At 40.6% G+C, this 9735-nt stretch overlaps 2 protein-coding genes across 2 annotated transcripts; both read right to left on the bottom strand.

Moving 5' to 3' along the window:
• On the bottom strand, nt 1-3113 carry LOC133869223 (uncharacterized). The gene is made up of 2 exons (XM_062306182.1): nt 2924-3113; nt 1-1157 (listed from the first exon to the last, which is right to left on the bottom strand). The coding sequence occupies exon 2, from the start codon at nt 1085-1087 to the stop codon at nt 296-298; it is 792 nt and encodes a 263-aa protein (XP_062162166.1). The 5' UTR covers nt 1088-1157; nt 2924-3113; the 3' UTR covers nt 1-295.
• A 4607-nt stretch (nt 3114-7720) lies between these two features.
• Nucleotides 7721-8628, bottom strand: LOC133869215 (nodulin-related protein 1). Its single transcript, XM_062306174.1, has one exon. It carries the CDS (start codon nt 8479-8481, stop codon nt 7966-7968), a length of 516 nt encoding a protein of 171 aa, XP_062162158.1. The 5' UTR covers nt 8482-8628; the 3' UTR covers nt 7721-7965.
• Nucleotides 8629-9735: the final 1107 nt, after the last annotated feature.

Genomic DNA, 9735 nt, shown 5'->3' with positions numbered 1-9735 from the left:
TATCACCACAAGCACTCGGTAAATATATTCTTATGCACACTCGAGTTCGTACAATAGGTTCATCCAAATCACTGACAATCACTCTCAAGAAAAGAATTCAATCACAGAAACCATGCCTCTCAGTTTCTTGAAGCTTCCACGGCATCACATATACTTTGGGAAAAATCTTAAAAGCTTCCCGACCTCGAACAGACAAACTGCTAGAAAGTGTAGTGGAGTGACCAATTTCGATAGAAGGCAATGGGGGTTAATTCAGAAAAGAGAAATTGGAGATGCAAGTTTTTTTGGGGTGAATTCATGAGGTTATTTCTCTCACCAGCCTCTCCAAAGTAGGGTAAGCAAAATACAATACCAAGAAAGAAGGGATTGCAAAAGCAACTGTAACAAGCAAGTAGAGGGCTAAGATGACAGCACAGCCAGGTACAACAAAAAAGGCAATCAGAAGAAATATGATGACCAAAGGGAACTTGGATGTAAAGTGAATAAAGAAATCCAGAGATTTATGAAGGGAAAATTGGTGTCTCTCCACATTGCTGCTACCATTATCATCGTTAGACCCCCAATGTCCAAGGCTACGGGTAGGAGGGGCCCTTCTGAGATTACCATTGGTAGCTTGATTTCCAAGAGCGAAATTGCATCTTGGAGACAAAGTCGGTTGATTTTCACCACAGGAGGAGGAATTAAACTTCGATCGATCGCCATTCAAGCTCTCGACCATCCAAAGAAGGAAGAAGTTTTTGCGAGGGAAGCTAAGATTTCCCTTATAAACCAGCCGGAATGATAACAAGTGGCACCATGGACAGGAAATGAAGAATGGAATTGTGATTTGTTGGGTGGGGAATTTCAAGACAGCCAATTGAAGCCCTAGGATACAATTTTTGCAGAGCGTGTGACCACACCATAACACATAGGGGACGTTCTCAACAATATTGAAAGACTCCCAGCATATTGGGCATTCCAGTCCTTCCTCTCGGCTAGCATTTGAACACACTTCATCATCTGAGCACTCTGGACAAGCTCGACTTGACTCTAGTGAGTTTTTCTTCAGTCCAATGCTTGAAATGGCATTTGAAGCAAATTTCCACATTATGACAGAAGAAAAACTCCTATTAGATAAGAGCAGTAACTGCTAAAATCGACGAGTTTTAGCCATTCTCCTGCAAAAGAACCAACCACAAGTCAACCAAACTAAGCCTTGAAGATTCCTCTTCTAGTGTTAATTATTAACAGCTTATGTTCCTGACATTAAACCTATAACAGCCAATCACCCTCTCAATAAATGTGATTGTGAACAAAATCTACAAACCAAGTCATTAGGATACAAATATAAGTGATATAACTTTTGGTTGCAAAAAAGAGACATAAGCTACAGTGGTGATTTGGTGTGAATGACAAGTTAATAAAAACACCTCAAATTCTAATTTTGGAATATTCTACGTTTTTATTTGCATACTTTCATGCCCCCTTGCACAAGCCATATTTGGATGCCAAAAAGAGGTTATCATATCAACCTGATTGCCCTGTTTAGAATTATATGGCTAGTATGACAAATTTAAACTGCAGCTAATAACACCTGCAGTTTGTAAGCCTACAAGAAATTAGCACACGGTCTAGCATCCCAACGGAGGTATTTTTCGCAAGTACAACTCCAGTGTTCATCTAACAGCTAAACTGTTTTGTAGAAGTTTACAGAAAAGATGGATCCTAATGCAGTAATTGGCCGCAGAAACGTAGACAAACATATATCAAATGCATTTTTGAGCACTAATCATCTAAATTCTAAACTAGGCACAATTTTCAGGTCTCATCCAACAAAACCCTAGTACTGTATGTATCCCACCAACGTATACATGGGCTCCCTGAAATCCGAAAGAAAAAACTGACATTTGGACACTGACCACAGCTGAAACAGAACTTTGTGTTGTAATGGCAACCCAAGAAACCAGTTCACACCCTGCATCACCTTTACGCATATAAAAAAAAAAAAAAACACATATTATGCTACCCTTCTTAGGGTCCGTTTGGTTTAGCGGTTTCATGTTGTTTGAAAAATGGCGATTTCAGAACGCAATTAATAAAAATGTGATTTTTAAAAACGCAATTAAGCGTTTAGTAAAATTGCGGTCTAGCCTCTAAAATTGCCCTTACCTGCTATTTGAAAATGTAATTTTTCTACGTTTTTAAACCGTCATTTTTGTCAAACGCACCTCCAAATGAGACACTTCTCGCGATTGTGTTTAAAAACACTTTCTTTTTTTTTGGCAAAATTGCAAGACCAAACGGACTCTTAGAGTTAGGAAGAGAAATCTTCAAAGGTACAGATGGCAGTGAGATGGAGTGATTAAAGCAGATAATCTAAACAAAAAACAAAAACAAATCATACAGATTTCTATAACAAATGCATCGGACGCCTACATATCTAATTTCTTTATCTTGTTTTGTAAGAAAAGAATTTTATTTTCTTTGTAATAAATTTCTTACATATCTAATTTCTCCTTATTTCATTGATATTGCAATACACGCACGCACATACACATTACAAGTTCTTCTTTGCATCTAAGAACGACTAAGACCTTAACTTGACGCCCAAGATATGAAGATAAATTCTATTAAAATGAATACCCCAGCAGAAGCAGATTTTAGTCTACGTTTCTCTAAGTCCAATCATCACAAAATGCAACAAAAGGTTGGGACTTGAGAAATATTCAAGTGCCCCTTAAAACCCGAGAAATTAACACTCGGTACAGCGAAACACAAGTTCCCATCAGAGACAATTTTCTGGTCGAGACAAGAAAAAATTATTGATTAAATTCAGGAAGCGCAAAATAATATTGTCAAAGAGAGTTAAAGAATTGAATGCAATCAAGAATTAAAACGGGAAAGCGGCATTTAATTTGGAAGGCGAATTGAAAGAGAAACTAACCTTTTTCAGTTTATAAATGAATTGGGGTGGAATTCGGAAAGATGAGGAGATAGAGCAGAGGTGAATAGAGGAAGATCTCTCTCTCTCTCTCACTCTCTCTCTCTCCGCCCTCGAAAAACGTTTCGGGGACGGGAAGAACCGAAGAGCCTGATTATAGAACCGAATTTCCGAATATTCAAGAAACGGCGTCGTGCGGAAGTTAATTGCCTTCTCAAACAAAGTGTTAAGTGTGGATTAACAAAAATGCTACACATTCCCTGTTCTCACATTTTCAAGTGCGCATTTCTTAACGAGGCACTAAAATTTATTCGGATTCCGCTTTAGTGCTGTATATGATTCATCCAAAATATAATAATAAATTTTAGTGCCGCATTAAAAAAAATATGTATTTGAAAGTGTGAGAATTGGGAGGGTATATAATAGCATTTCAATTATCTGACAGAATGCTTATATTTGTCTTAAAATTAGCGTGTCTTAAATCTCTTCTAAAAAGCATATGGCGTGGATCTTGATTTATTGTCAAATAGGATCTAATTTTTTTATTTTTTATTTTTAATACAGTTTTTCCTTTTTTTTTTTTTTTTTTTTTTTGAAATGATCTTGTATTCAAAAAAATCAATCAAGAATACATCTCAGCATTCACAAGATCCAACAAAACAGAAGGGAAAGAACCAAGCCAAACTCGATTCTGCAACTGCGAAATTGCCATCTTAGCTAAGAAGTGGGCAATCTTGTTTCCTTCACGCCGAACATGCTTAATAGTCCACCGATCAAAGTATTTCAGCAGTACACGAGTCTCAGCTATGAGGTTAGTGGCAATACCCTCATCAACAGCAGCTTGATTCAAGGCAGAGACAACCCCCACAGCATCTCCCTCAATAACCACCCACTTGAAACCCAATGAAATCCCGAACTCAACACACAATTTAGCTCCAAAGGCCTCAGCCACCAGGGGATTAGAAATATAACGGTGGCAAGAGCACTTAGTCGCAACCACCTTTCCATTAGAGTCACGAGAAACAATGCCCACACCCATCCACTTCTGGTTTCTATCCAAGGCAGCATCCCAATTCAGTTTGAGAAAACCATGAGGAGGCTTAAGCCAATGAACTGGAGAAGAAATAGGAATAGGAGAAGAGAAAAGATCCATTGAATCAAGAGCCTTTCTGTACTCCTCCAAAGCCTCCTTAGCACTTTTGATTAAAAAGCTAGTTTGTGTGACTAGGCCATCAAAAACGAACCTGTTCCGACTAAACCAAATTCTTTGGGCAACCATGGCAACAAACTCAAGCTCCTCCCTCTCCAACCTCCCTTTCAATAAGTCAAAAAGAGCCAGGAAATCTGTAACATCCGAGGCACATTTTTGAATCCGGGGAGAACATTCTGACCAAACATTTTTAGCTACCCCACAAAGCCACACAGCATGGATACTTGATTCTACTTCAATGCCACAGAACGGACAGAGTGGATTGTCTACGATCCGTCTCTTCCATAATTTTTCTTTGGTAGGGAGAATGTCATTACAGACGCGCCAAAGAAATAACTGCACCGATCTGGGAATCTTAAGCTGCCATAGGAGCTTCCAACATTCTCTGGAAGAAGAAAAGGAAGAAGAACATCCCTGGTCCCTGGCTAATCGTTCAGTTTCGAGATTATAAGCACTTCGAACCGAGAATAGGCCATTGTTAGTTCCTGCCCACACCAGCCTGTCCCTCATGTATCTGGGGCTAATAGGAATATTACAAATTTGCTCCACTACTTCTGCCGGAAATGTTTGTTCAATTAGAGGAATATTCCACCAATTTAACTCAAAATCTATCAATTCACAAACCCTAGCTTCCCCATTCAATCTCTGCACTTGTGCCTGGATCTTATGAGTTTGTGTAGAAGGGATCCATTTGTCTTCAAAAATCTTGATACTCGATCCATCACCAACTCTCCAAATGATGCCCTCACTAAGCACCGGTTTTGCTCCACAAAGACTCCTCCACACATAAGAAGGGCAATATCCCAAAGAGGAGCCCAGAAAATCCCCTGAAGGGAAGTATTTCTCTTGAAAAATTCTACTAACCAAGGCTTCTGGGTGTTTTAAGAGTCTCCAACCCTGTTTAGCTAATAGGGCAGTGTTAAAGTTGACCAGGTCCCTATAGCCTAAGCCTCCCTCCAGCTTATTTCGCCCTAAACCACTCCATGCCATCCAGGCCACTTTAGATCCATTCTCCTTATTCCCCCACCAGAATCTGCCCAACATAGAATTAATATCTCGACATAGGGTTTTGGGGAGTCTAAAGACACTCATAGTATACGTAGGCATAGCTTGAAGGACAGATTTAATCAAAATCTCTTTACCCGCATGAGACAAGAATTTCTCTTTCCACCCGTTCATACGTTTCCAAATCCTTTCCTTAATGACATTAAAAGTGGCTATCCTCGATCTACCTATGAGGGCTGGAAGACCAAGGTATCTTTCGAATTGGGAAGTACAACTATAACCCGTGCCCTGAATAATAGAGTTCCTAACTGCTTCCTTAGTATTTCGACTAAAGAAAACAGCAGTTTTCTCCCGGTTGATCTGCTGTCCCGATGCCTCCTCATATCTACGAAGTAGAGTAAGAATATAGCCCCACTCAGAAAGGTTAGCACGACAAAACAAGAGGCAATCATCCGCAAATAGGAGATGCTGAATCCTTGTTCCTCCACGAGAAATAGGGACTCCCGAGATAAGACCCTCCCTACCCGACTGCTTCAGCATGGAACTCAAAACCTCCGCACAGAGAACAAAAATATAGGGTGAAAGTGGATCCCCTTGGCGAATTCCTCTGGAGGGTTGAATATGGCCCTGAGGCTGACCATTAATTAAAAGGGAATAAGTCACCGTCCGAATACTAGACATGATGAGCTCAACCCACCTATCCCCAAAACCCAATTTCCGAAAAACCCCTTCCACAAAATCCCACTCAAGCCTATCATAGGCCTTGCTCATATCAAGCTTCAAAGCCATATACCCTTCCTTCCCCTTAAGCCGGGTAGCCATGGTGTGAAAAGTTTCAAAGGCTATCAAGATGTTGTCAGTAATAAGCCTGCCAGGTATGAAGGCACTTTGTTCTGAGGAAATAATAAAAGGAAGCACTTGTTTAAGACGGTTAGCAAGCACCTTCGAAATAATTTTATAAAGCACATTACAAAGGCTGATCGGTCTAAAATCAGAAACCTTTGAGGGCGAATTAATCTTAGGGACAAGACAAATATAAGTATAATTGATCCCCCCTTCTATAAGACCCCCATTAAGAACTTTAAGAACAGCCCTAGTGACATCCGAACCCACCACACCCCAGGACTGTTGGAAAAAACTGGCAGAGAAGCCATCGGGACCAGGGGATTTAAGGGGATGCATTTGGAAGAGGGCACACTGAACCTCATCCCCTGTGAAAGGTCTAAGGAGTTTATGGTTCATCTCGTCAGTAACCCTTCTATCAATAACACTGAGACAATCTGTAATACCCGAAGGGGCTTGGGAATTAAATAAATGGGTATAAAACTCAATGAAAGTTCTACTAACCTCTTCTTTCCTCCTCCAGACTCGCCCTTCAGTATCTGTAATGCTGCGGATGGTGTATAAGAAGAAAATACAGTTTTTCCTTTAGGCCCATTTGTTTGGGCGTAAGCATAAGATTTCTGATGAAAAACATTTTCAACTTTTTTTTTTCTTTAACATTTGGCTTGTACGGAAAATTAATACTTTTTTTTTTTTTTTTTTTTCATTCAATCGAATTAGCCTTTGTATATAAGAACTTTTATTCACGACATAAAAATGTTAATAATATTGAACAACTAAAACAATCAACCTAAAAATTATGTTTAACTAAAATATACACATATTAACTAACAATTATTATCATTTTCATATAATCAGAGGAGCTGTGACGACGAGAGAGATGACGAAGATGAGTTGCGGATACTTGTTCGGACAGGTAGGTCCTATAAGAGGCGCTCTCATAATTTCTTATCCAAGAGTGTGTGAGAGGGGTAGAAAACGATGATAAGTACCAACTAATAATAAATACTGAAAACTTATATATAGCTGCTTCAAGGAAGCCGTAACATCCAAAACACCTTAAACCGTATTATGGAAAATAGTAATTAACTCCCTTTTTTTTCGTTAGTAACCATCATTTAAATAATACAAATAACCCTACTAAGTTACTAACATAAATATCTGTCATAAATAGATAACTACTACTAAACTCCTACTTACTATCATAGATAGATAAAAATGTTACTTGTCCTTTCAAATTTACACTACTACTACTATTATCTGGTTTAAGAACCACATGATTTATGATTATCAAATGGTATAAGCAGACGAGAAACATAAACAATTTTACGTGTAGTGGATACATGGAAGGATTTTTTAGTATAAAAATAGCGAAGCCATTTGGAATGCTCTTTATGCCGTAGTGACTTCCAGTCAATGGATCTCCCCTTTTTTCTCATTTTGCTTGAGGCGTGTGATTTTATCCATCTAGCAAATGTTTTTTCGGTAGCTATTTTGATAATTGTTGCTGGAAATACTTTAAAGGTGCGGTTCTAGGCCTTCTGGCTCTTATCCAGCCAGTTACCCCTGTTCTTGTTAAGCACAGTCGCAAGTTGAGTTGGATGAGGACTAGGCATGGGGATTCGTTGCAGAGAGGAGCCAATTTGGGTTTATTGTAACCAAATGGTTCCTGAAATATGTCTTTTTGACCGAGTCAAGACGCAGCTCAGAGTCAAGAAATCGCGGAATATACGCATGTGATGTGCTAGTTTTAGATCTAATCTGATATTGCAATCTGAGATAAGAGAGAAATACATGTTGGGCTAAATCGGAGATTAGCACACTGAACATATTCTTACAGACTTTAACTAGATCTGTTTCAGTCAAACTACAATCCAAATTCCAAAGGCTAAAAATCCACAAAGCAAAGCACAAAAGTACAGAATAGATAGAACATACAACGGGGAAAAGACAAGAAAATGAAAATACAGCAAAGCAGTTGGAATCACTATTTCTTCAAGAAACCTTGAGCCATCTTGAGGTAATCCCCGTACCCGCCACTTCCAGAATGGGACGAGTGGCCATCACCACTATCTGCGTGAGATGTGGTGCTGGCCGAGTGGCCAGAACTATGGGAATCCCCGTACCCACTTCCAGAATGAGCCGAATGGCCATCACCACCGTCTGCGTGTGATGCTGAGTGGCCAGAACTACCGGTGGTGGTGGAGGAATGGGAGGAGTTGTACTGGTGGAGATAAGTCTCGGCCTGGTCTATGTATTTGCCGAAGCTCTTGTCTTCCAATTTTCCGTAGTGAGAGGCAGCCTCTAGGAGATCAGCAGCGGCACCAGCGACCCTGGCCTTGTCAACTTTGTTGGTTTCATTTCCCATCGATGCTTGGGCTGCCTCAGCCACCAACTTGGCGCTGGCGAGGAGCTCACTGTTGGATGGTTGGTGGTGCTTCTGAGGGTGGGTGGTGGTGGTGGTGGGTTTCTTGTGAGAATCTGACTGAAAAAATTGATCCATTGGTGCCTGCAAAGTATGAAAATGAGGGATTAAAGGGGTGGGACTTGGGAGGCCAGAAGATTTGTCAAAAATTGCTGAAGATAGAAGAGGATGAATGGATGATGATGCTCTGACCTGCTTGTCCGTGAATATAATGGAGGTTGCGACTTTGTGAGGTCCCAGTTATAAATTATAATGGAGGGTTTCTTTTCCGTGTAGTTGGCGTGTTCGGTGTGGCGCTCCCTTACAGATCCATAATTAATTAGGAGCCCACGTCGGCCCCGCGTCTCCTGTGGCTGTGGCTTGTCATTGTTGTCAACTGCCTCACTCACGTGTGAATGATATTTTTGTATTTTTGTTTAGCGCAAAAAAAAAAAAAAAAAAAAAAAGGGAGAAATTACACGTCATCTCTTATCATTTTTTTTTTATAAAATTATTATTGAATTTACCGGGCCATTGTCCCATATATTCAATAATAAATTTGCTTATTTCTTATATAAAAATTAACAAAAGATAGAAACCAAAGACTTCTCAAATAATCTTTTTCTTCTCCTTCTTCGTAGGTCTTCGTCAAAAGAGGGAGAGTTTTTTCTGAGCTTGGGTTGCCGGGAGAAGGGAGTTTCCCTCCCTCCTCCCGAATTTTGTTCCTCCTTGGGTTAGCCTAGTGGAGGTTAGAGTCTCCCAACTACTAGGGTTGTGGAGTTTTGAGTCCCCCTGGAATTGTTCCAGTTGTGGTTTTGATCTCCTAGTCTTTTTTGGACTATGGAGTGGTTTGTTTTTCTTAGTTTCTTTAGGTTTCTTTGTTTCTTGGCAGGAAAACACCTCAGAAAGGAGATGGAGGGGGAGCATCCGGCGTTCGTGTCGTCGGCGGAATGATTTGGAGAGGCCCAGTCTTTATCATTCTTTTAGTTCCAGATCTGCTCTGTTCTGCCACTTTCTAGTCGACACGCGCCCCCCAGCCTTGCCCGCCGTCGTCCTCCGGTTCTGCCGCTACTTGCTTCGGCCGAAAATCTCACTGTTGACCGGCGCGTGGTTGGCACGCGCCAGGGGGTTTAGTTACTCCATGGCCGCGCGTGTTGACCACATTTCCGCCCCTGTTGCCGTGCGTGGTGGTATTCGGTGGATTTATGTTCGGTTGCTGCAGAGGATTTGCCGACGGCGGCGCGTGTGGTACACGCGCTGTCTCCGGCGGTTCATTATTCCGACGACAGCTCTTTTTTTGGGTGTTTTTTCCTGTTCTTGAATGCAGATTGTATTTGATAGTTTTGCTCTGTG

The sequence above is a fragment of the Alnus glutinosa genome, chromosome 1, assembly GCF_958979055.1.
Source record: "Alnus glutinosa chromosome 1, dhAlnGlut1.1, whole genome shotgun sequence".
Lineage (NCBI taxonomy): Eukaryota > Viridiplantae > Streptophyta > Magnoliopsida > Fagales > Betulaceae > Alnus > Alnus glutinosa.
The sequence above is the reverse complement of the archived record's forward strand: the minus strand, read 5'-3'. Positions and strand labels throughout refer to the sequence as shown.